The 25,879-nt window shown below is 32.3% G+C and overlaps 9 protein-coding genes across 9 annotated transcripts; 2 read left to right on the forward strand and 7 right to left on the reverse strand.

The window, feature by feature from the left end:
* Positions 1-321: 321 nt before the first annotated feature.
* LOC149093449 (uncharacterized) lies at positions 322-1,578 on the forward strand. The gene is made up of 2 exons (XM_089268888.1): positions 322-1,146; positions 1,202-1,578. The coding sequence occupies exons 1-2, from the start codon at positions 552-554 to the stop codon at positions 1,435-1,437; spliced, it is 831 nt and encodes a 276-aa protein (XP_089125014.1). The 5' UTR covers positions 322-551; the 3' UTR covers positions 1,438-1,578.
* LOC112538591 (uncharacterized) lies at positions 1,464-2,733 on the forward strand. Its single transcript, XM_089268887.1, has 3 exons — positions 1,464-1,640; positions 1,708-1,940; positions 2,006-2,733. Exons 1-3 carry the CDS (start codon positions 1,598-1,600, stop codon positions 2,702-2,704), a joined length of 975 nt encoding a protein of 324 aa, XP_089125013.1. The 5' UTR covers positions 1,464-1,597; the 3' UTR covers positions 2,705-2,733.
* A 1,607-nt stretch (positions 2,734-4,340) lies between these two features.
* Positions 4,341-6,063, reverse strand: LOC107363980 (uncharacterized). The gene is made up of 2 exons (XM_015931253.3): positions 5,789-6,063; positions 4,341-4,631 (listed from the first exon to the last, which is right to left on the reverse strand). Exons 1-2 carry the CDS (start codon positions 5,997-5,999, stop codon positions 4,465-4,467), a joined length of 378 nt encoding a protein of 125 aa, XP_015786739.1. The 5' UTR covers positions 6,000-6,063; the 3' UTR covers positions 4,341-4,464.
* Positions 6,064-6,273: 210 nt separating this feature from the next.
* LOC107363975 (uncharacterized) lies at positions 6,274-7,211 on the reverse strand. Its single transcript, XM_015931249.3, has 2 exons — positions 6,870-7,211; positions 6,274-6,707 (listed from the first exon to the last, which is right to left on the reverse strand). Exons 1-2 carry the CDS (start codon positions 7,075-7,077, stop codon positions 6,529-6,531), a joined length of 387 nt encoding a protein of 128 aa, XP_015786735.2. The 5' UTR covers positions 7,078-7,211; the 3' UTR covers positions 6,274-6,528.
* Positions 7,212-8,856: 1,645 nt separating this feature from the next.
* Positions 8,857-9,619, reverse strand: LOC107363845 (uncharacterized). The gene is made up of 2 exons (XM_015931108.3): positions 9,263-9,619; positions 8,857-9,191 (listed from the first exon to the last, which is right to left on the reverse strand). Exons 1-2 carry the CDS (start codon positions 9,489-9,491, stop codon positions 8,968-8,970), a joined length of 453 nt encoding a protein of 150 aa, XP_015786594.2. The 5' UTR covers positions 9,492-9,619; the 3' UTR covers positions 8,857-8,967.
* A 223-nt stretch (positions 9,620-9,842) lies between these two features.
* LOC149093450 (uncharacterized) lies at positions 9,843-10,949 on the reverse strand. The gene is made up of 2 exons (XM_089268766.1): positions 10,650-10,949; positions 9,843-10,499 (listed from the first exon to the last, which is right to left on the reverse strand). The coding sequence occupies exons 1-2, from the start codon at positions 10,849-10,851 to the stop codon at positions 10,330-10,332; spliced, it is 372 nt and encodes a 123-aa protein (XP_089124892.1). The 5' UTR covers positions 10,852-10,949; the 3' UTR covers positions 9,843-10,329.
* Positions 10,950-16,113: 5,164 nt separating this feature from the next.
* LOC107363971 (uncharacterized) lies at positions 16,114-18,051 on the reverse strand. Its single transcript, XM_089269809.1, has 3 exons — positions 17,538-18,051; positions 16,408-17,382; positions 16,114-16,336 (listed from the first exon to the last, which is right to left on the reverse strand). The coding sequence occupies exons 1-2, from the start codon at positions 17,791-17,793 to the stop codon at positions 17,216-17,218; spliced, it is 423 nt and encodes a 140-aa protein (XP_089125935.1). The 5' UTR covers positions 17,794-18,051; the 3' UTR covers positions 16,114-16,336; positions 16,408-17,215.
* A 1,040-nt stretch (positions 18,052-19,091) lies between these two features.
* Positions 19,092-19,913, reverse strand: LOC149093451 (uncharacterized). The gene has a single exon (XM_089269350.1). It carries the CDS (start codon positions 19,911-19,913, stop codon positions 19,092-19,094), a length of 822 nt encoding a protein of 273 aa, XP_089125476.1.
* Positions 19,914-24,909: 4,996 nt separating this feature from the next.
* LOC107363979 (uncharacterized) lies at positions 24,910-25,873 on the reverse strand. The gene is made up of 2 exons (XM_025161204.2): positions 25,561-25,873; positions 24,910-25,415 (listed from the first exon to the last, which is right to left on the reverse strand). Exons 1-2 carry the CDS (start codon positions 25,817-25,819, stop codon positions 25,246-25,248), a joined length of 429 nt encoding a protein of 142 aa, XP_025016972.2. The 5' UTR covers positions 25,820-25,873; the 3' UTR covers positions 24,910-25,245.
* Positions 25,874-25,879: the final 6 nt, after the last annotated feature.

Consider the following 25,879-nt stretch of genomic DNA (forward strand, 5'->3'; position numbering starts at 1 on the left):
ATTGCTAAGCAAGTAAAATGTGTTTGACATTACTACAGTACACCCATATTACTGCAAATTGATTATTTCATACCTTGTTAATCCACTTTAACAAAAGATTGACAAATCAATGATTGACAAAACCTGTTTAAGTCATGATATAAATTTACCAGAGATTAACTAATCTCATAACATTTCCCTAGAGATAATCTGATGTATTTAAACAGTAAAGAGCTGTTAATCTTTTCATTCCAATTTTGAAAATGACTACGTCCGTTGAGCCAGTTGATTCAGATTACACTGTAGATACAAATGGTGAGTATGCTTTCATTTTCTTTTCTTTTCTTTTAAGTGAAATTGTATATTAAATTTGAATTCATTTCTTTCTCATTCAAGATGGCCATGTCATTGTGCAGGACAGTGATGGTCGCAATGATGCTCGGATTGTTCAAGCCATTTTCTTCTCAAAAAATCGTATCGAGATAAGAGAAAAAATAAATAACTCTGTTAATGTATCCGATCCAACTGGTGTGAATGATCATGTCAAAATACTGTTTTACTCAAGTTTATCAATGTGTAAGCAAAAGTTAAGAGCAATGTCATCAGGCTCATTAACAATGACACACCCAAGAAGAAATCCTCCAGCTCATGGCCATGGTAGCACAGCAAGTTCATCCCGTGTAATTGATAGCTATCCATTAGATGGAAAAGAAGTGACATCGCTTTTGAACTCTCTGAAGAGGAGCATTGAAGCTTTGTCGAGCAAAATCGATCAGTTAATAAATTCAACTAATGAACGTTTCACTAATGTTGAGGATAAACTTGAATCTACACATAATACAAGCGGAGATTTTCGTGATCCATCTCTAAAAATTACTGATGTGGCCCTTACTGAAATATCTAACTGTCGAAATGATACACGCTGGCGTAAACGCATCAAGAACATGGAATGGCCATACTTATCCGCTGAACAAGCAGATGCAGTTCGTAAGGAGTTATTGAAGAATAACAAATCAGTATCAAAAACCGTCATTTCATTAGCAAGAATAATCTATGGAGATAAGCTAAAAACTCATTTGCTTGGTGATCGAGGAAAGCCAGTTCGAGCTGCAAGAGAAGGAGAAAGATCACTCATCATTCCTGAAATTGAAGAAAAAATTTTGAGAGGTAAGACATGGCCATGTGAAAAAATGTGCATTTACTCATTAAATCGGTTTTTAAGCTATACTAGAAAATTTCGGAAAAGATCTTTTCAGTGACCCCACAAATTGGGAAGTGCTTGTCAGGGGTCCTGTAAACCAAAGTGGAAGAGAACGGAAAAGAAAAAGAAATAATATGCAAAGCGAAAGTGATCAAACACACTTGACTGGAGAAGCGACTGAGGTAAATGAAGAAACTTCATCTAAGAGGATCCGTGAAAATTCAAATGAAAATTTAGACTCAGAAATTGAAATGTGACCATGCTGGGGCCATGAGTCAAGTTAACAAGTTGTAATTACTAATCGGTCCCTTATTTAGCTAAAAAGCTAAGCGTGTTTTTCACTGTATTCCAATTTTTGATTTATTTGTGTTATAATTGATTTGTTAATTATTTTTTGGTTTGATTAAATTTTTTGAAATGGAATTATCTGACAATTTCGATGACTTCGAGAGCAATGAAGGTAAGATTATATAATTTTAACAGCCTATCATAAAATACTAATGAGTTAAATTTTGTTTCCATTTCAGACGCTTCTAACCCTAGTCAAGTTGATCTTTTTTTGTTAATCAATCAAAGACTCAATTCATTGGAAGCTTCGTTTCAACAAATGAACATGAGATTATTATCTTTAGAAGGTGCAACTGGCAACACCATGGCCATGGGGAATTCAGAATATCCTGTTGAATGGACATTGAGATCTGCTAAGGATTATACTACGTACGCTGAGAAACGCATAGCCAACATAAAGCTTGATAATGAGGTAAATTTTTCCTTTTTGTTTAATCTTTTGTGATATATACTTATACCTATTTATTTCATCTAAAGTGGAGAAAAAATTTCCTATCTATTGAATTTCCTGGCGTGGATAAAGAATCTAAAGAAAAGATTGTTTCAGCAATTTTCAAGCAACGTTTATGCGTCTCAAGTATCATAAATACAATCGCAAAGGAAACGGTTGGGATCCAAAAATTGAGTTATCAAGCACTTGGTTGTCATGGAATTGCTGTGGCCACAGGCGGATCAACGAAAAATTCAAGACCAACAATCGCTCAAGAAGATGAAAATAAATTACGAGCTGTTGTTGGCTTCTTAGACAAGATATTTGTATCCAAAAATGGTTGGGAATATTTAGTTAGACGACCTGTTAATCAAATGGGACGGGAATTCAAGTCAGGCAAACGTGACCAAGCTGATATTTCAACCTATTTCAACAAATCACCAAAACAGGTTAAGCTTGCAGCATCCAACTCAGCTTCGCCTCTTCAGCTTACTTCAACTAGTGAGGCAAACACAACCACACACCATGCTAAGGCCATATCAGGATCAAGTGTTGATAATTCCAAAGATGATGAATCAAGAAAAAGCTCAAGCACTAGTAAGGAAATGAGTACTGCTGTAGCGAAAGCCCCTGTTTTTTCCTCGATTGGAAACATAATCAATACTTCAAATACATCTACTGGTACGGATTTTTTATCAATGCTCAACCGTGAAAAAAGTTCATACTTCTCGCGAACCTACCAATGATACACTAATACTGTTACCCAAATAGTTTTCTTATCGATCTCATATTGATCTCATATTATGAACATATTCGCTTTTTTGCTTTTAGAGAAGCACATCTGAATCAAATCTAATCATTTTTATCCAGAATCTTATTCACTTTCAATTTTTCTTACAACAAGATTATTATATTTTTACATTGAAAACAAGTTAAAACATTGTTATTCCCATATCATGGCCTCAAAAAATAAATTTATATTTGAATATAAAACTTGCTTGAATTTTAGTAATTTTTAACTACGATTATACGCAAAACACAATGAATTTTATTGTAGAAGTGATCTAATCCTATCAATTTTTTGACGCTGAACAAGTTTAGCCATGTCAAGCCCATAACAATTAGACATCAGCTACTGAAAAGTATGATGTCAAATTTTTAGCAATACATTATTCAGTTTTCATGTGTAAAATAATGTACCCATAGAAAAAATGCTTTGGAATGCTATTAAAAACGCGCAATAGTAATTGTAAGAAATTTTCGCTTGTTTTGTATTACCATAGCATGTTTTTTCTAAGTTTCATCTGAAATTACAACCATACGCGAATAATTTTCTATTCTGATCGTGATAGCGTTTAGTTGCTTAATTGCTAAAATCTTTAGTAAATTCAATTCACAAAAGTGTATGCCCTCAGTAATACACAGCTTGAACTTAACTATGGAACATAGAAAATCTTGTTAATTCTTACTATGGGAATTGTATGACTTGATTGGGAACATATTCTGATAATCGAGAGGTTCCACATCATGGACACACTCAAAATTACTTGCAATCCGTTACCAAGATAAATAACCGAGTCCATGGTAAGCTTATGCTAAAATTTCAACCCGGGTAGCTTACTATACGAGAAACCGCCAAGGTCCCATCGTGGTTCAACTTTGTCATTTCTTGACCATTCAGTTGTGTTATAACTATCTGGAATCGATGAGTTTACATTCGTGAGTAACGTTGGTAATGTGGATGTAACTTGTAGAGGAAGCGATGAAACAAATAAAAGGTTACTTTGGCACAAAAAATAGAAAAAATAAATGAAACAACCCGGTGAATGTAACTTCATTTTTGTTGAGTAAAGTGAAGATTCAAGCAAACTAATTAGTTTATTCAAATAGTTGCGAGTGTTGATCATAAAGTTTTGGACAATTTTCAAATAAATAACATAAAATTTATCTATTACCTGAACTTATTATTGCTAAAATAAGGTAATAACTGAATCAGGCATTTCTTGCTATAAGGATAGCAAGTGATAGTTGAACAGCTTTCATTAAAAAGGACTCTCTTTCAATGTACATTTGGGCAAAACACAAATCCGGTTCAGGTCATGTTATTTACAAAATATTTCCTGACTTTGAAGATTCAATAAACAAGCCACAAATTTCATACCAATTTTATGTTGAAGATGGGAGAGCTTAATCCCATGTATAAATGCGTTTTTTATTGAGTTAATTACAAAAAGACACAAGATGATACTTTAATAACAACTTTGTCATCGAATAGAGTTTACATGTAAAAATTTGAAACAATGAAAAGTGAATCACGGGAAAAGCAATGTTGACTTGATTATTCCATCTTGTGTCTGTTGATCCATTGTCTTGTTGGTCAGATAATTATTACATTTCAATAGTAATTAGTCTTGTATTGCGACTTGACAATAAACATTGGTTCTAATTGCAGTGGCAAAATATTGAACAAATTACATTTTGATCATTTTACTATTCACAGAATGAACTAAGAATTTGAGGTTTCATTAATCCTTTTCAAAAATACTTGAAAACGTTCAACAAGGTACCTGCTCGCATCTAGACTCGGTCGATTGTATCTGAGAACATTTCTAACGATTTCGAAGGGAGGTGTCCAAGACAGGAGAATAAGCGGCAAACCAAGTACAATGAGCACTGAAAAATATGGATATTTTTATTGTTATTAGTTTGTTCAAACTTCATTTGTTACACAGCTTCTTAAAATAGAACCAATCAATATTATATAATATCATTAATAACAAGATTTCATGTGTTATGAGTGAATACAAAATAGGATTTCGATAGGCTTTTAGTTACTTTTAAAACTCAATGCTATTAGGGGCCACATTAAATCCCGGGCTGGCTGTGCCATTGAAGTCACACACAGATCTCGTTATAGTATATGCATAGCTGAAGTATCATAGGTTTGGAAAATGAACTTTTGAAGTTCTGAAATTTTTTGGCCCATTTTTTATACAGGAAAGGTCACGACCAAACCGGCTGAATACAGACTAGTGGAGAAAGTCTTTGCAAAGAAAGGGCTGTAGATTATTGAAGAGAATTTCAAACTTATGTTTGGACATAACCACAGATAGCCTAAGCTCTGAATGATAGATCAGCTCCATAAAAAAATTTTCGCGAAGCGCAAAAAAGTTTTTGAGAGCCATTTTGCAGGTCACTCTCAGAAAAGCGGCTGTATACGAATTTTTCAGCCTTGCCAAAAGGTCATTGAGTATAATCGAACAATTGCAATGAAATCTTCGACTACAATGTTTATTCTTTCAAATGATACCATGAAAGCTATATTACAAGACTAAATCGCCTTGTATAACTCTCGACAACAGAGGCTTTACATAAGTCAACTAACACTCATAAGTCGATTTCGATCAAACTAACAAAAACTTCGCTCTAACAAAAAATTTAGGCTATATCATTGCTTCCCAGCCACCCATTTCTTCAAGTATACACCCAAGCAAAATTTCTCTCTTCTTAAATTTGAAATGATTATGACTGGAAAGAGAGGAAACGGCCTTGAAGGTCAAAACGAGCGTTTTTGAGCCGTTTTTGCTTCGAAGTCCCCTGATTTGTACCTGAATGGAGTAGATCAATAATCTTTTGAATAAGAAGCCTGCATGGATGCCTAAAGAGATTCAATTGCATAGTTCTCAAAAAAACATTATGATCTGACCCTAGCCCGGGATTTATTGTGGCCCCTAATAAAATACTTTATTTTACGTTTTTTATGTGACATGAGCTGATGAAAAATAGCATTTTTGACTTTTGAACTGATAAATAAACTTAAATATACTTACGTTCTGAGGAAGATCGGGCCTCGCTGAGTTGAGATGCACTGACATTTTTGGCCTTTGAATCAACCAAAGTAAAAAATTTATCTGTTTTATTGACATTTGATGAACTTGATTCTAATGGTACAAAACGTGTTAATGAACCAGACAAAACATTCAAAGTACAATCGGCTAGAATCAGAATACTGATAATACTTATTTGCTTGGATATCAACATGTTTTAGTTGGTTGTTTGATGCTAATTGTTGTATCACCGAAGAAAAGTCAACATCTTTTAACGGCCGCTTGCAAAGCCTATTGATAGTTTAATATTAATGGCACTAAATTTTCAATTCAACTTTGAAATGCACATGAGTCCTGAACTACAAATCCGGTTTAGGTCCTGTTAAAAAATTTGGCGCTACCTTCAAGATTCACTCACCAGGCTCTAAATTTCACACCGATTTGCTGTTGAAGATCGCATCGCAAGTCAATGAATAAATTTCCGTAAGTTAACAGTTTCATCTTTATTCTTATATCAATGAGACTTTACATGCAAAAATTAACAATGAAAAGTTAAATCACTTGCACATCAGCATTAGCTAATTATTTCATCTTGTGTCTGTTGATCCATGATCTTATCAATTGGATAATTATTACATTTCAATAGTCTTGTACTTCGACTTGACAATAAACATTGGTTTTAATTGTAGTGGTGAGATATTGAACAAATTTTATTGTGATCGAGTTATTTCTCACGAATCAAACTAAGGATTGTTTTCATTGATGTTATTTAAAAATGTGTCAAAACGTTGCCAAAAGTATTCGATTGCATCTTTCTTCGGAGGATTCGCTTGCAGAACTTCTCTAAGAATTTCCACTGGAGGCGTTAAAGACAGGAAATATATCGGAAAAATAGACATTGATTTAAGTAACATCACGAGTCCTGAGAAATATGAATATTTATATTAGAATAAGATTTCCCAAACTTCATTTGTTACACAGCTTCTTAATATAACATCAATGCATATTATATCAATAAGTTTCTCATGTGAAGGAATATAAGGATTATAAAATTAGGGTTATTCTGGAACTGGATTATACTTACCTCTTGAGTGAAATGAGCGTAACGATCGAGATTCACTGAGTTGAGATGCACTGATATTTGTACCATTAGAATAAGCCAACGGGAGTAATTTATTTGATGAAGTTAAATCTAATGCTACAGATCGTGTTAACGAACCAGACCAAACAATTGAAGTACAATGGCATAACATCAGAATAATTATAATACTTATTTGCTGAGATATCAACATGTTTTAGTTGGTTGTTTGAATATAACTGTAAGTTGAACACACAAAGATGGATTTATAAGAAACGAAAGAAAAGTCAAGATCTTTTACTGCAAAAGCCTATTGATAATTTACTATGAATGGCTCTAAATTTTCAATTCAACTTTAGACTACATTACAAACTACAAATCCGGTTTAGGTCCTGTTATTAACGGAATTTGGCCCTGCTGGCCCTAATTTGGATCTTGAGTTTATGAATAAATACAATGCTCTTGTGTTAGTTATCGAACCGTTGATTTAATTTGACAAAAGAACGTTCGCAAAAAATATTTTGGCATAAAAACTGAGTGCACCAGGGTTATAAAAAAGGAGAATAGCCAAAATGGTTCGGCTCAAGATTCAGAATAAAATGAACCATATATCGATGGAAAGCTTATTGAGAAGATTCGCTCAATACCATTTATAAAAAGTTACCAGCATTTATACCAGAGCTATTAGCTTTCATTTCATTTTTACTCAAAACTGAACAGGAAAATTTTTATTGATTGCAGATTAAGAGTAAAAATTAAATAAGTTAGATCATAATTTACACTACAAAGGATCATAAGAACTATCGAGTTCACAGTTTGAATTTAGTTTACATTTGGTCTTTGCCATTCTTCTTGTTAAATTTACTCGCACTCCATGCATTGTTTCCAAACCAGTGAAAAATTTATCAGTTGACCAAATTAAAGGGGTGGATATAGATTCAATGACCGTATTACGGGCTTTGACTATTTGATGGAAAACAAGGTAAATAAGACTCCAGGGGAGAGCCTGAGTATCTACAATGATATGCCGAGAAAGCAACATTTAATTAATTATCTAGTCAATAGAAACAACATACTCATAATTTTAAAAATATTAACTTACCATACTTGAAACAGAGAAGGCAAGGAAAGAATCGAGGTTCAACCTTGTCGATTCTTTGCCATTCAGTTTTGTTATAATTATCTTGGATCGATGAGTTAGCATTTTTTGGTGATTTCGGTGTAACTTGTAGAGGAAGCGTTTGAACAAATAGGAGGTTAGTTGGGTACAAAAAAATAAATGAAACAACTTGGTAAATGGAACTTCATTTCTTGTCATTTTCATTGAGTAATATTATCAGTTCACTTGAGTTTTTTGACTGCAACTTAAGCATACTTACCTATCAGGGATGAAGAGAACGTTCGGGCCTCAGTCGGTTGAGATAAATCGCTATTTTCGGCCTTTGAATCAATCAAAATAACAAATTTATCTGTTTTATTAACATTCGATGAAGTTGGCTCTGATGATACAGATCGTGTTAACGAAACAGACCAAACTATCAAAGTACAATGGGCTAAAAGCAGAACAGTTATGATGCTTATTTGCTGAGGTATCAACATTGTTGGTTGTTTGAATTTAACTGTAAGTTGAACACATGAAGATGAATCTGAACAGATGAAGAGTGATGCTTCTTACTTGCCTACTATAAAAGCCTATTGATTATTGAGTAACATTGCCACTAAATAATGACCTTAACTTGTTCAACCTGATTCGGTTCGGTCTTTCCTATCAGTTTGTCTGTTTTGAAGTTTAGTTCCGATCCTAACTTGCAGTCAATTTATTTCCTATTTCAGTCCAATATATTTTCATTAATTCTGAAAAAATGCAGAGAACAAAACATTTGTTCGAAGTGAATTGAAAAAGAGATCTCATGTACTGTATCTCATCGAGATGGTAAGAAGCAAAATTTAATAAGTCGAAGCATTATTTATCAAACAAAATGATAGTTTAGTTTTATAATTCTAAATTTCAACTCGAAAATGAACTATGGGAATCACGGATCAATTAATCAATCTCAGGATAAAGATTAAGATTGTAATTTTACTAGATACATCAAGATGTAGGTTAATCAAGTTCACAGCTAGAGTCTTGTTCACATTTAGACTTGAACATTTTCTTTGTTTTGAGGATGAGTTTCAAAGCATGTCCATATAATGTTTCCAAACCAGTGAAAAATTTATCTGTTGACCAATTGAAAGGACGTGAAACAGTTCCCACTACGGAATTACGAGCTTTGATGGCCTTCTCAACGACATCCCAAAAACACCTCGCGGGAAAAGAAAGTTCACCTGTTATGATATTCCAAACAAGCAAAATTAGAAACAACATACCTCTGATGGTTTTCCAAATTTCCACTTACCATACTCTAAACAGAAAATGCAACCGATAGCAAAAACTCGAGGTTCAACTTTGTCGATTCTTGGCCATTCAGTTGTAATATAATTATCTGAAGTCGACGAGTTCACATTTGTTACTAAAGTTGGTAATGTCGATGTAACTTGTAGAGGAATCGATGAAACAAATAAAAGGTTACTTTGGCACAAAAGACACAAAAAATAAATGAAACAACTTGATGAATGTAACTTCATTTTTGTTGAATGAAGGGATGATTCAAGCTAACTGATTACATGAATTTTGTTGAATTTTATGGTTGAAATTTTTGTTAATTTAAGGTTTTAGTATCATTTCCAAATAAATATAAAACTGAGTTGGGCATTTTGCTGCAAGAATAACAAGTATGCTTGAGGACTCACCTTTGAAGACACATTAGGCCAGTTAAACAACAAATCCGGTTTAGATTATGTTATGTACAAAATTTGACCTGCTTATATAATTAATAATTTACTTACAAAGTTTCGACTTTGTCTTATCCATACCAAACATGAGACTTTGCAAGATCGTAAATTAAAATTACTCGAGTTAATTCAATAAAATTTAGCTTTTATACCAAATGTGTTTTTATGAATATTTAAAAAAAATTACAATCAAAATTCTTAAGAAATGAAAAGCTTAAACATTTGATTCAAGCGGTTCAATCAGAATTCATTTTCGATTTATTTCTGTGAGAAAAGAAACCAATAGATTTTTCATCGGTTAAATCTGTTTTGAAACATTTTAAAACTGGCAAAAGTTTAATAAATCCTAAGTCTCGTGTATACATGATCAGACTCTCGATTACTTCGGAGTCTCAAGTCTAAAGTTCTGATAATACAATTACATTTGTTTCCTCTTGTTTGCATTCAATGCAATGAAGGATAGTTAATATCTGCAATGTTTTGCCAATATTTATCACGACGCTTACCAAAGTATTTGATTGGACCTGGACGCATTGGGTTCTTCTCCATAACATTAAGAATGATGAGCCCTGGTTTGGTAAATAACAAAACAACTCGAGCAACTAAAAAATAAAATATAGAAATTAGTTAATTATAAGTATTGCTTAGAATATTTGAAGATTATTATCAATTCGTTAAGTAATTCGGTACTAAAAAAATATCGATAGACATTTGAAACTAAAACTTTAGTATACTTGCGTTCTTTGGGAAGGTGAACCAATTCTTTCACGTATTGCCGTGCATGATCAATCAAGATGTTTTCTGTAGCAAAACATATTAATAAATTAAAATTTTTAATTTTATTTGTAAAACAGTGTTTACAAGTAACTAAACATTATGATTTCATAAAGAAGTAATTATGAAAAATAGGATTCCACTTGAGTTTTAAAACTAAAACTTAAGCATACTTACCTTTTAGGGATGAAAATGTTCGAGCTTCAGTCGGTTGAGTGATATTTTTAAACTTCAATTCAGCCAAAGGAACAAATTTATTAACATTTGATGAAGTTGGTACTAATGATACAGATCGTGTTAACGAAACAGACAAAGCTATGAAAGTACAATGGGCTAAAATCAGAACAGTTATAATGCTTATTTGCTGAGTTATCAACATTGTTGGTTGTTTTAGTATAACTGTAAGTTGAACACATGAAAATGGATCTAAACGGATGAAGAGTGATGCTTCTTGCCTACTATAAAAGTTTATTGATTATTGAGTAACATTGCCACTAAATAATGACCTTAACTTGTTCAACCTGATCTGGTTCGGTCTTATCTATCAGTTTGTCTGTTTTGAAGTTTAGTTCCGATCCTAACTTAAATTCAATTTAGTTCTTATTTCTGTCCAATATTTTTTCATTAATACTGAAAAATACAGAAAACAGAACATTTTCCTCGAAGTTGTATTGAATTGAAAAAGAGATCTCCTGTACTATATCTCATCGAGATGGTAAGAAGCAAATTTAATAAGTTGAAGCATTATTTATCGAACAAAACAGTTTAGTTTTATCATTATAAATGTCAACAGAAAAATAAAGTATGGGAACGGATCAATTAATCAATTTCATGATAAAGATTAAGATTATAATTTGGCTTCAAAGTTAATCAAGTTCACAGCTAGAGTCTTGTTCACATTTAGACTTGAACATTTTCTTTGTTTTGAGGATGAGTTTCAAAGCATGTCCATATAATGTTTCCAAACCAGTGAAAAATTTATCTGTTGACCAATTGAAAGGACGTGAAACAGTTCCCACCAAGGAATTACGGGCTTTGATGGCTTTCTCAACGACATCCCAAAAACACCTCAAGGGGAATGAAAGTTTACCTGTTACGATATTCCGAACAAGCAAAATTTATTATCTAGTCAATAGAAACAACATATTACTGATGATTTTTCAAATTTCCACTTACCATACTCTACACAGAAAAAGCAAGTAGCACCCCAAACTCGAGGTTCAACTTTGTCGATTCTTGGCCATTTAGTTGTGTTAAAATTATGTTGCACTGACGAGTTCACATTTGTTACTGAAGTTGGTAAAGTCGATGTGACTTGTAGAGGAAGCGATGAAACAAATGAAAGGTTACTTTTGCACAAAAGGCACAAAAAAGACAAAAAATAAATGTAACAGCTTTGTAAATGCAACTTCATTTTTGTTGAGTAAAGTGAAGACCAAGCAAACTAAGCTGTGGTTTTAATATTTTAGAAAAATGAAGATTCAAGTTAAATAATCAGTTGAATTTAATGGTTGAAATTTCTGCTAATTTAAGGTTTTGTATCATTTCCAAATAAAATTAAAACTGAATTGGGCATTTTGCTGCAAGAATAACAAGTATCTTTGAGGGCTCACCTTTGAAGACACATTAGGCCAGTTAAACAACAAATCCGGTTTAGGTCATGTTATGCACAAAATTTGACCTGGCAGCTTATAATTTGCTAATAAAGTTTCGAATTTGTCTCACCCATGTGAAAGATGAGACTTCTCAAGATCGTGAACCAATATCACTCAAGTCAATTTAAAAAGAGCTTAGACAATTGATCGAGCGGTTCAGTCGGATATGATTTTCGATTTAAATTATTATTTTTACGACATTAATCAATAAACTTTTTCATCCATTATGGGTTTTTTGAGTCATTTTAAAATTGGTAAAAGTTTGTATTGTCCTTGGATCTCGTGTATGCATGATTAGATTTTCGATCTAATCGAATCTAAAGCAACAATAATGCAATGACATTGTTTCAACTTAATTTTCATTTAATGGTTGAACCAAGGCTTCTTAATATTTGCAATATTGCGATTCTTGTAGTAGAAAATTCATATAATTCAAAACTCTATCATAATGCCGGACTGCAACTTCTTGATCGTAATCAAATAGGTGCCATCGACTTTAGGGCCATTGATTTCATTTGATTTCACTCTTATAGTTATTTGACAGCTTTCATCTATTCCAATTTTGACCAGTTCCTTTCTGTACACGTAAAAGATAGAATTGGCAGTCTCGTAGAGTGTGCGGTAAGTTAGTTGTACGTTGTCGTGCGATACGTTGTAATATTCTGCGTTTTGGAAGCGAATAAAAAATAAGATATTTATTTGGCGACTTTTTCAAGTTGATTTGTTCACATTTGTTACTAAAGTTGGTAATGTCGATGTAATTTGCAGAGTAATTGATAAAACAAGTGCAATGTGTCTTTGGCACAAAAAATAAACGAAACAACTTGGTGAATGTAACTTCATTTTTGTTGAGTAAAGTGAAGATTTAAGTTGAATAATCAGTTGAATTTAATGATTGAAATTTTTGTAAATTTAAGGTTTTTGTATCATTTTTAAATAAATTGGAAAACTAACTCATTTTGCTTCAAGAATAGCAAGTATCACTTTGAAGACAAAACAGGCCAGTTAAACAAGAAATCCTGTTCATATCATGTTATTAACAAAATTTGACCTGGCTTCGCATTTGCTAAAAAATTTGCGACCGTGTCTTACCCATGGTAAAGATGAGACTTTTCAAGATCGTAAACCAATATCATTCGAGTTAATTTATAAAAAATATTAGCTTTATACCAAATGTGTCTTTATTGATATTTAAAAAAAATTACATTCAAAATCTGAAGCTATGAAAAGCTTAAATGGTCCGTGCAATCGATTCAATCAGAGTTGATTTTCGATTTAAATTATTAATATTTTTGTGAGACATTAATCAATAAGTTTTTGCATCCATTATGGATGTTTTTAGTCATTTTAAAATTGATAAAAGTTTGTTAAATCCTTAAAGGAGGATGTCAAAAGTTGCCTATTTTCAGAACACTTCAGGGCGTATTTTTTCTAATGTATTTTTTTATGCTGATTTTGAAAATCTAAATCATTTTTTGATCCGAGGTACCGTTCGTAAGATATTCACTAAAAAAAACAAAGAAATTCATGGTAGAGAAATAATGAAACTTGATGACGAAAAAGCAGAATTTCATGATAAAAGATTGTTTATATACTAAAAAAGCAATGCTGATTCCATATATGAACTTATTTTTAATCTAAAAGTACGCAAAACTAGTCAATTATTGGAAAAACTGTATTAGGTGTAGTTTGGACTTTTTATGTTGATCTTGTAGATCGCGGCGCACCATGAAACTTCATCAGGGTATATAATAAGCAATGCTAAGCTTAAGTTAAGCTTCCCTTGTTTAAATCTCTGCTCTTCATGAAATTTCAATTATATACATAATAAGCAATGATGGTCGTATATCCGAAATAATTTTTCGATTTTGTTAGCGCAAAATAAGTCTTAACTACAACTAATACAGTTTTTCCAATAAATGACTAGTTTTGCCCCATTTTAGATTCAAACTTATTTCAGATTTGAAATCAGCATTGCTTATTATATACCCTGATGAAGTTTCATGGTGCGCCGCGATCTACAAGATGAACTAAAAAAGTCCAAACTACACCTAATACAGTTTTTCCAATAATTGACTAGTTTTGCGTACTTTTAGATTAAAAATAAGTTCATATATGGAATCAGCATTGCTTTTTTAGTATATAAACAATCTTTCATCATGAAATTCTGCTTTTTCGTCATCAAGTTTCATTATTTCTCTACCATGAATTTTCTTTGTTTTTTTCGTGAATATCTTACGAACGGTACCTCGGATCAAAAAATAATTTAGATTTTCAAAATCAGCATAAAAAAATACATTAGAAAAATTTATAAAAAATTGTTTGAGTTCAGGCAATTTTCCCTATTGAATTTGACATCCTCCTTTCGTGTATGCCTGATTAGATTCTCGATTACTTCGAAATCTCGAGTCTGACGTACTAATAATACAAAACCATTTGTTTCATTTTGTTTTCATTCAATGGTTGAACTAGGGATTGTTAATATTTGCAATGTTTTTCCAAGCTTGACCAGCACGCTGACCAAAGTATTTGATTGGACCTGGACTCAATGGGTTCTCCTTAATAAGATGATGAATGATGAGCCCTGGATCACTGAAGTGCCATAAAACAAAAGCGCCCCTAAGAACTAAAAAAATAAAATATAAGAAGAATATAGAAGTTTATAAAATTATGTATATTAGAATATTTAAACGAATATTGTGAATTCGTTGAGTAATGTGTGTACAACAATTATCGATAGACGCTCAAAACTAAAACTTTAGTATACTTGCGTTCTAGGGGAGCGAGCACCACATTTTTCACGGAATTGTATGCATCATCAACCGATTGTAAAACTGTAGGAAAACATACATTTTGAAAGTTTAATTTCATTTGTTAAACAGTTTCGAGTCAATAAATATAAGTTTTTTAAAGTAATGAGAAATTGGATTTAACTTGAGTTTTGAACTTGAGCATACTTACATTCGAGTGATGAAGAAAATGTTCGGGCTTCTTTCGATTGGGATGCAACGATATTTTTGGTCTTTGAATCAACCAAAGTAACAAATTTATTTGTTTTATTAACATTTGATAGAGTTGGTTCGAGTGATACAGATCGTGTTAACGAACCAGACCAAACAATTAGAATACAATGGCATAAAATCATAATACTTATAATACTTGTTCTCGGTGATATCAAACATATCTGGTTGATTGATAATAACTGTAAGTTGACCAGAAAATGAAGTTGGATCTAAACGGAAGAAGAGTGATGCTTCTCACTTGCCTACTATGAAAGCCTATTGGTTATTTTGTAACATTGCCACTAAATATTGACATTAACTTGTTCAACCTGATCTGGTTCGGTCATTTTTCCAGCTTATTTAACGTTTCATTCCGATTCTAACTTGAAGTCAAACTTAAATTATATGAAATATTTTTCTATTTCATTGATTAAATCATTTAACCGCTGTTAAAAAAATTACCAAAAATCATAACATTGTAATCGAGGTTATAAATCAAGCGATCATCTATCACTTGCCAGTCGAGAAATAATGTGCCTTCGAAAAATGAGAGTTTATGGCGTCAAAAAACTTGAGTTATAATAAATGAGACAGAGGTTGATTTTGGAAACTAAAATTTTGCACTTTTGGCATGAGATTCAGAATTTTATCAATCGACATGATGAGTAGAGTATGATTCTTCAACATAAGATCGATTTGGATATTGTCGTTTGAGTTAGAACTTAAGAAAATCAAATTTTTGAACTAGTAAGAAATGGAATGGTTTGTGTGATTGAATGGAAAATGAACAAACAGAAAATTTGAAACAATCAAATATAAAATATTATTATATTTCCGATGCGCGATTCCTTGACCGGTTTTTTCTACACCACCTTTATTGATGACCTTTAACTTCAGAGAACTGCGCATACAACAATAAATTATATTCATTACAGAATAAAAGTAAAAATTTAATAATTAAATCATAATTTACACTACAAAGGATCATAAGCACTATCAAGTTCACAGTTTAAATTGAGTTTACATTTGGTCTTTGCCATACTTCTTGTTATGTTACCACGAACTTCAGGCATTTTTTCCAAACCATTGAACAATTTATCAGTTGACCAAATGAAAGGTATGGATGCAGTTTCAATCACCGTGTTACGGGCTTTGATAGCTTGCTCAAAAACAAAGTAAAAAAATTTCCAGGGAAGAGAAAGATTCTCTGAAATGATATGTTAGCCAGTTAATTCTCTGGTCAATAAGAGCAACATACTCATATTAATATCAACTCACCATACTGGAAACAGAAAATGCAAGGAAAAAATCGGGGTTCAACTTTATCATTTCTTGACCATTCAGTTATGTTATTATTATCTGATGTCGACGAGTTCACATTTGTTAGTAAAGTTGGTAAAGTCGATGTAACTTGTAGAGGAAGCGATGAAACAAATAAAAGGTTACTTTGGCACAAAAGACACAAAAAACAAATGAAACGACTTGGTGAATGTAACTTCATTTTTGTTGAGTAAAGGGAAGATTCATATAAACTGATTTGTCGATTCGAATGTATTATCAAAAAGTTTGATGAAGCTATACGGATAACAAGTGACAGTAAAATAGGTTTCCATCAAAGAGGACTCTCTTTCAAATAGATTTTATTTGGTCAGCAAAACACTAATCCGGTTCCGATCATGTTATTCACAAAATATAACTTGACTTTTAAGGTTCACTCACCAGGCTAAAAATTAAACAAAAATCATTGAAAGATGGGAAGATTAATGAATAAGTACAATTTTTATTTAGTTATTCAAAAAGACATATAATTCGTTAGTTTAATAACAGTTTCATCAGACAGCAAATAGATTTTATTAACATGTGAAAATGTGAAACAATGAAAAGTTGAGTCACTGCAGAATCGGTGTTAATTTGATTATTTTGCTGACTGTTGATCGATTATCTGAAAATTATTACATTTCTATAGTTTTGTATTTCGACTGCACAATAGCACTGAGAAAATTGATTGATTTTAATTGGTATCAGACGCAAAAATAGTCTCATTGAGTAAATTTCATTTAGATCATGTTATTATCTACAGATCGCACTAAGAATTGTTTGCATTTCTGTTTTTCAAATACATGTCCAAACGTGCGCCAAAATAGTCGATTGCATTTAGGTTCGGTTGATTATTCTTAAGAACCTCTTCAATGATTTGTACTGGAGTCAATAAAGACCATAAAAACCTCGGAATATTGATCAACATGTAAAGTCCTGAAATATAAGTATTTTCATTAGAATAAGTTTATTCAAACTTCATTTGATACACAGCCTCTTAAAATAAAGTCAAGAAATACATTAAGCTATGTTATGCACTAGTAAAAAAGGATTGCGATAGACTTTTGGAACATAGATTTCATGGTACTTACCAGGCATAATTTGCCCTATGACATTCATAACTGATGTTTCAACTTTTGGTGAAAATGAATGTAACAATCGGGCTTCACTGAGTTGAGATACATTGGCCTTTGGATCAACCAAAGTGACAAATTTATCTGTTTTATTAACATTTGATGAAGTTGATTCTGATGGTACAGATCGTGTTAGCGAGCCAGACCAAACGATTAAAGTACAATGGCATAGCATCATAACAGTTATAAAAATTATTTGCTGAGATATCAACATTGTTGGTTGTTTGATAATAACTGTAAGTTGAACACATGAAGATGAATCTAAACGAAACAAGAGTGATGCTTCTTACTTGACTACTATAAAAGCCTATTGATTATTGAGTAACATTGCCACTAAATATTGACCTTAACTTGTTCAACCTGATCTGGTTCGGTCATTTTTTCAGCTTATTTGAACTTTAGTTCCGATTCTAACTTAAAGTCAAATTTAGTTCTCATTTCCGTTATTTATCAGTTTCATTGATTTATTAAAACAGAGAAATACAGAAAAAAAAACATTTTTTGAAGTTATATTGAACAAGTGTTACCCCTGTCAATACACCTTCTCTTTTGAATAAGTTCAAATCAATTGAAAAGGGCAGAGGCATTTACTCTGATGCAGTTTATTTTAATGCTGTGTTCACTCTTTTATGCAAGTTTTTTGTCGATGAGGAAACTGTCATTAAAAGTAATTCAAAGTTTTCTATGCTGAAAAAATATTGCAGCTGTACTAACTTGAAAATGTCAAGAATATATGGTGCTGCGACTGGCGACCCTCGTCTGTCCATGCATTGTACACCCTCAACTGTGGTGCGAGAAGCCCGCAAATGTGCGAAGATTGGCGAGAAGCTATTGGTTATAACAGCCAGCTTCAATGGTATAAAAAATGATAATGCACACTCTCGTTTGGTCATTATACCGCGATACCTCATATCATATGACGGTGTATGATCCTTTGGTACCCCTAGAAGTAAGCCCTGGCAGTATCGAAAAAATCATTGCCAAAAATTTGAATATCAGATATGCTGGTATAGCCAGTGGAACGCAGAAACTTGGTGAAAGAATCTGCGTTATAAACAACCTTAAAAAAGCTATCGAAATTATGGCTGGTTAAGATAAACTTAAAATTGTAAAGAAATATGATTTTGTCTTGAAAAAATATATTCAATAAAGTATTTCTATCTTTAGTTGTTGTTTTGTTTATTTCCCCTTTTTCTTTCCCTTTACCAGCTTGGCATGCGCGAGTTAAGACCTCCCCTTAAGTTATCAATATCCCCTACTTACTACGGATCTGAATACAGAATTTTTCATTGAAAATAGCTGCATTTTTTGGTTAATCAGAAAAAAGTACACCAAGAAAATGAGTTTCATGAAAAAATCTGATTTTACAGAGTTTTCCTACCGAATTCACCAGTTTTCCCTTTAAAAAAATCGGTTTTTAAGCCTGATCAAGAAAAGGTTTAAAGCAGTCAAGTTAATCTTTCAGTTTCCATTGCTCTTGACCTTTTTTTCGAAAGAAAAGATCTGAGTACTTTAATTTTCAATAACAATTTTCTGAATACAAAGTGGAATGTATTTCATCATGTTTTTATGGTAATCATTGCAATCTTCTGATGATATCATTTCAGATGCAATTTGAACACCAAGAGAAACCTCATCGGCAGTTGATGGTTTAAATCTTTTTACATAGTGTTTCAGTTGACTGAACATATTTTCAATAGGGTTGAGAAATGGAGAATAAGGTGGAAGGAAAACTAATTCATGATCAGTTTGATCAATTAACTGAGTAAGTTCAGTAGCATGATGGAACCTAACATTGTCCATCACTAAATAAGCTTTCTTGATTCCATTTGCCATGAACTTATCAGTAAATGATCGAATATAATTAACAAAAGAAGATGTATCAAATGAATGTGGTTGATAAATATCAAATGATTCATTGTATCTGATAGCTGCATTAATTGAGAAATTTTTACCTCTAACTGCTCTCACTGTTATATTTGCAGGCAGTCCTTTAGGAGATCTTCCATAATTAGTCCGACAGTGAACACTTACACCACATTCATCAATGAAAAAGACATTTTCACGGTTCCTATCAATCTCAATATATTTCAACGCATAGTTGTATCGTTTGTTGATTGTACCTTCGCAATTTCGTCGAACTGCAACAACTGAAATCCGTTTCATTGAATAATGTAGGTCACAAAGGTAACGATGAACAGTTGTAATTCCAACTTTGATTGCAAATTTCTCGTCAATAAAATCCTTTATTTCCTCCAAAGTGTGGCGACAGTCACCATCTACGTAATCTTTTATCGCTTGAATTTGTTGTTCATTGAGTTTCCTTGGTCTCATTCCTCTTGGTCTGATTGCATCACCAAATTTTTTATATCTAGAGATGATGGACTTGATTGTGTTGACATTGATTGCGTATTCTTCAGCAATATTTTCATTTTATCTTCCACTTTCATAAGCTCTTATAATTAAAGCTCGAACATCAGATGAAATTTTTTTGTATTGACGACTGGGTGTATTTTGGGTTGACATGATGAAAACTGAATCAATTGAAACAAACAAACTAAACTTCACAGAACACTGACAAACAAGGTTCTGGTAAAATGAGTCGAAACTCAGATCATTTCTTTCGAAAAAAAGGTTAAGAGCAATGGAAACTGAAAGATTAACTTGACTGCCTCAAACCTTTTCTTGATCCGGCTTAAAAACCGACTTTTTCAAACGGAAAAACTGGTGAATTCGGTAGGAAAACTATTATTGAAATAAAGGCGATCGAAGCCTCAACTTTGACCGCAATTTTATCGAAAACTGGCGGCTCAAACAAATTTTCAATAGCACTGATAGACTCAGTTTTTATACCCCTAAGAACTCACTAAGTCTCAACTCTTAACGGTGAAATCAAAGTTTTTGGACATTGTCCTTATTGATGAAAACCATTGTCGAGAAAAAATAAAATAAAATTTGGTTCAACATTTGAGGCAACATATTATTTACCTAACGCTTTACTCAAAAAATGGTTTTACATATCCTTCTAATTTTAACAATAAACCATCAACCTGAATAACCAAAAATTTTTCCCCCAAAGTCAATGGTAAAAGATACGGATTCTGCATTTTTTCCTCTACCCTGTTTAAACGCTTATTTCTCAGGTACCTGAATTCCGATTAAGTTCAGACTATTTTTCGTGGATGTAGTTTAATCATGACTTTCAGTCTGTGAAAAAAATTTCTTTAGAATCCTTTTAGTTTGGCCCCAATCTTTACGCAAAAATTTCATGTTTTGACTTTATATATTGTATATAGATGTATAGATGTATAGATTGAAAAAAGATTGTAAGAGGTAGATTTAATGACTTTGAAGCATGATTTATCGGACGAAATGTTAAGTTTTTAATTTGCATTTAATTTTAAATTCCAACTCAAAAATAAACTTCACTATGGAAATTAATCAAACGTTCTCAGCTCGAAATGGAAATTTCATTCGACTCCAAAGGTTAATCAAGTTCACAGCTCGAGTCTTGTTCACATTTAGACTTGAAAGTTTCCCTTGTTTTATGGACCAGTCGCAAACCAAGTGCATATATTGTTTCCAAACCAAGGAAAAATTTATGAGTTAACCAATTAAGAGGACGTGAAATTGTTCCAACTACGAAATTACGGGCTTTGAAGACTTGCGCAACAGCACCCCAAAAAGCCTCTACTATAAAAACCTATTGATTATTGAGTAACATTGCCACTAAATATGACCATAACTTGTTCAACCTGATCTGGTTCGGTCATTTTTGTCAGCTTATTTGAACTTTAGTTCCGATTCTAACTTAAAGTCAAATTTAGTTCTCATTTCCGTCAAATATCCGTTCCATCGTGCAATTAATACATAAAAATGGAGAACAGAACATTTTCCTCGAAGTCGTATTAAGTTTAAAAGGATTCCTACCAAGCTACTTATAATACTTTTCGAGGGTAAGAAGTAAATTAATAAATTAAAGCATGATTTATCGAACAAAATAGTTTAGTTTTTACTGTAAATTCATTGCAAATTTACAATCAAAAATGAACTATGGGAATTAATCGAACAATCTCAGCATAAAAATTAAGAATATAATTTGCTCAAATGTTAATCAAGTTCACAGCTGGAGTCTAATTCACATTTAGACTTGAACATTTTCCTTGTTTTGTGGAAGAGTCTTGAAGCATTTGCACCTATTGTTTCCAAACCATTGAAAAATGTATCAGTTGACCAATAGAAAGGACGTGAAATAGTTCCCACCACGGAATTACGGGCTTTGATGACTTTCTCAAAAACATCCCAAAAACATCTCCAGGGAAATGAAAGTTCACCTGTTATGATATACAAAAGACGAAACAGTTAATTGCCAAGTCGATGAGAACAATATACTCATGATAGTTTTCAGAATATAGACTTACCATACTCTAAACAGAACCAACAAGGAATCCCACCTCGAGGTTCAACTTTGTCGATTCTTGGCCATTTAGTTGTGTTAAAATTATGTTGCATCGACGATTTCACATTTGTTACTAAAGTTGGTAAAGTCGATGTGACTTGTAGAGGAAGCGATGAAACGAATGAAAGGTTACTTTTGCACAAAAGACACAAAAAATAAATGAAACAACTTGATGAATGTAACTTCATTTTTGTTGAATGAAGGGATGATTCAAGCTAACTGATAACTAGCTAACTTATCTTTGAGGACTCACCTTTGAAGACACATTAGGCCAGTTAAGCAACAAATCCGGTTTAGATTATGTTATGGACAAAATTTGAACTGACTTTTTATTTACTAATAAATGTTCGACTTTGTCTTCCGCATGCCAAAGACGAAACATTTCAAGAGCGTAAATGAAAATTATTCGAGTTAATTTAACAAGAAATAGGTAAGTTACTTTTATACCAAATGTGTCTTTATTGATGAATAAAAAAGTTTACATTCGAAAATCTGAAGCAATGAAAAGTACAAACAATTGTTTCAGGCGTTCAATCAGAAAGGATTTAAGTTAGCATTTCTGTGAGAAAAGACCTTAATCAATCATTTTTTCATCGATTATGTCTGTGTTGAACCATTTTAAAAACTGATGAAAGTTTGTTAAATCATTACATATCGTGTATTCATGATCAGACTCGCGATTTCGAAGTAATTGAAGTAAAGTTTCAATGATACAATTTCCTTTCTTTCATATTGCTTTCATTCAACGATTTAACTAAGGATACTTGATATTTGCAATGTCAGTGCCTTTTTCAGTGAGTGCAATTCTTGACCAGCACGCTGACCAAAGTATTTGATTGGACCTGGACGCAATGGGTTCTTCTCAATAACTTTATCCATGATGAGCCCTGGTTTGGTCAAGAGCGATAAAACTTTAGCCATCTCAAGAACTAAAATATAAAATATAAAGTTTATTAAATTATGTATATTAGAATATTTAAACGAATATTGTGAATTCGTTGAGTAATGTGGGTACAACAAGTATCGATCGACATTCGAAAATAAAACTTTAGTATACTTGCGTCTTTTGGGAAAGAGAACCACATTTTGCACCAACACAAATGCATCATCAATCGATTTAAAAACTGTAGGAAAACATACATTTTAAAAGCTTAATTTTATTTGTTGAACAGTTTCGAGATAATAAATATTATAAGTTGTAAAGTAATACGAAAATAGGACTTCACATGAGTTTTGAAACTGAAACTTAATCATACTTACCTTTAAAAGATAAAGAAAACATTCGGGCTTCTTTCGGTTGGGATTCGCTGATATTTTCGGCCTTTGAATCAATCAAAATAACAAATGGAGCTGTTTTATTAACATTTGATGAACTTGATTCTGATGATACAGATCGTGTTAACGAAACAGACCAAGCTATAAAAGTACAATGGGATAAAAACAGAACAGTTATAATGCTTATTTGCTGAGGTATCAACATTGTTGGTTGTTTGAGTATAACTGTAAGTTGAACACATGAAAATGGATCTAAACGGATGAAGAGTGATGCTTCTTACTTGCCTACTATAAAAGCCTATTGAGTAACATTGCCACTAAATATTGACCTTAACTTGTTCAACCTGATCTGGTTCAGTCTTTTTGTCAGCTTACTTGCCGTTTTATTCTGGTTATACAATGTAACTTGAAGTCAAACTTAAATTCTATTAAATATTTTCCTATTTTATTGATTAACTCATTGTATCAAATCATTGTGTAAAAAACAAATCAAGAAAATCTTAACATTGTAATAGAGGAGATAAATTGTCAATCAATCAACAGGCCTTCTAAAAACGAGAGTTTATTTCGTCACAAAAAGCTTGAGTTACATGAGATGAAGCAAATACATTGGTTGACTTTGAAAGATAAAAATTGTCAACTTTTGCCCTGAGATTCAGTATTTAGTCAATCGACATCCTATGATGTTTAGAGTATGACTCTCTGAAATAATGTTAGATCATAATTTACTCTACACAGGATCATCAGCACTATCAAGTTCACAGTTTAAATTGAGTTTACATTTGGTCTTTGCCATACTTCTTGTTATGTTACCACGAACTTCAGGCATTTTTTCCAAACCATTGAACAATTTATCAGTAGACCAAATGAAAGGTACGAATGCAGTTTCAATTACCGTGCCACGGGCTTTGATAGCTTGCTCAAAAACAAAGTAAAAAAATTTCCAGGGAAGAGAAAGATTCTCTGAAATGATATGTTAGACAGTTAATTATCTGGTCAATAAGAGCACTGCTCTAGCAGAGCAGTATACTCATATTAATATCAACTCACCATACTTGAAACAGAATGATTCACAAGGAATCCCACCTCGAGGTTCAACTTTATCAGTTCTTGACCATTCAGTTGTATTAAAATTATGTGGAATCGATGAGTTCACATTTGTTAATAAAGTTGGTGGATAAATGTGGATGTAACTTGTAGAGGAATCGATGAAACAAATAAAAGGTTACTTTGGCACAAAAGACAAAAAATAAATGAAACAACTTGGTGAATGTAACTTCATTTTTGTTGAGCAAAGTTAAGATTTATATAATTAGTCGATTTGAACTTATAAAAATGTTTGGTAATGTTAAGATTTTTATTTTGTTTCCAAATAAATAATATGAACATATTTAACGGAATCTGGCATTTCTTGCAACAAGGATAACAAGTGATAGTTGAATAGCTTTCCATCAAAAAGGACTCTCTTTCAAATACACATTCGAGTAGCCAAATCCGGTTCCAATCATCTTGTATTTACAAAATATAACCTGACTTCATTATGCCCTCACCAGGCTGCAAATTTTACAAAAATCATTGAAAGATGGGATGACTCAATGAATAAGTACAACTTTTATTGAATTTAATAATTTTCAAAAAGACTTTAGTTTAATAACAATTTCATCAGACATTAAATAGATTTTATTAACATGTGAAAATGTGAAACAATGAAAAGTTAAATCACTGCTGAATCGGTGTTAATTTGAATATTTCATTTACTGTTCACCGATGATCTTATTGGTCGGATAACTATTACATTTCAATAGTGGCCAGTCTTGTATTTTGACTGCACAATAGGCACTGAGAAAATTGATTGATTTTGATTGGTACCAGAAGCAAAATAGTCTCATTGAGTAAATTTCATTTCGATCGTGTTATTATCTACAGATCGCACTAAGAATTGTTTGCATTTCTGTTTTTCAAATACTTGCCCAAACGTAAAAGAAAGTAGTCCATCGCTTCTAGTTTCAGTGGATTTTGCTTAAGAACATCGTCAACGATTTGTCCTGATCTCAATAAAGACAATGCAAACATTAATGGAACATTGAGCAACGTCTTAACTCCTGAAAATATAAATATTTTTATTGGAATAAGTTTGTTCAAACTTCATTGTTACACAGCTCCTTAAAATAAAGTCAAGAAATATTAAGCTGTGAGTAAGTAAAGGGTTGCGATGGACTTTTGGAACAGGGATTTAATTGTACTTACCATCCCGTAAATGCTCCATGACTTTCCAAAATGAAACTTCACGTTTTGATGAACGTAACAATCGGGCTTCAATGAGTTGCGATACTTTGATGGGTTTAGCCTTTGAATCAACCAACGTAACAAAGTTATACGTTTTAATAACATTTGATGAAGTTGGTTCTGATGACACAGATCGTGTTAACGAACCAGACCAAACAATTAAAGTACAATGGCATAACATCAAAATAGTTATAATACTTATTTGCTGAGGTATTAACATGTTTTAGTTGGTTGTTTGATAATAACTGTAAGTTGAACACATGAAGATGAATCTGAACTC

The sequence above is a fragment of the Tetranychus urticae genome, chromosome 3 (assembly GCF_039701765.1).
Source record: "Tetranychus urticae isolate SD_2017Ah chromosome 3, NJAU_TeUrti_SD_1.0, whole genome shotgun sequence".
Classification (NCBI taxonomy): domain Eukaryota; kingdom Metazoa; phylum Arthropoda; class Arachnida; order Trombidiformes; family Tetranychidae; genus Tetranychus; species Tetranychus urticae.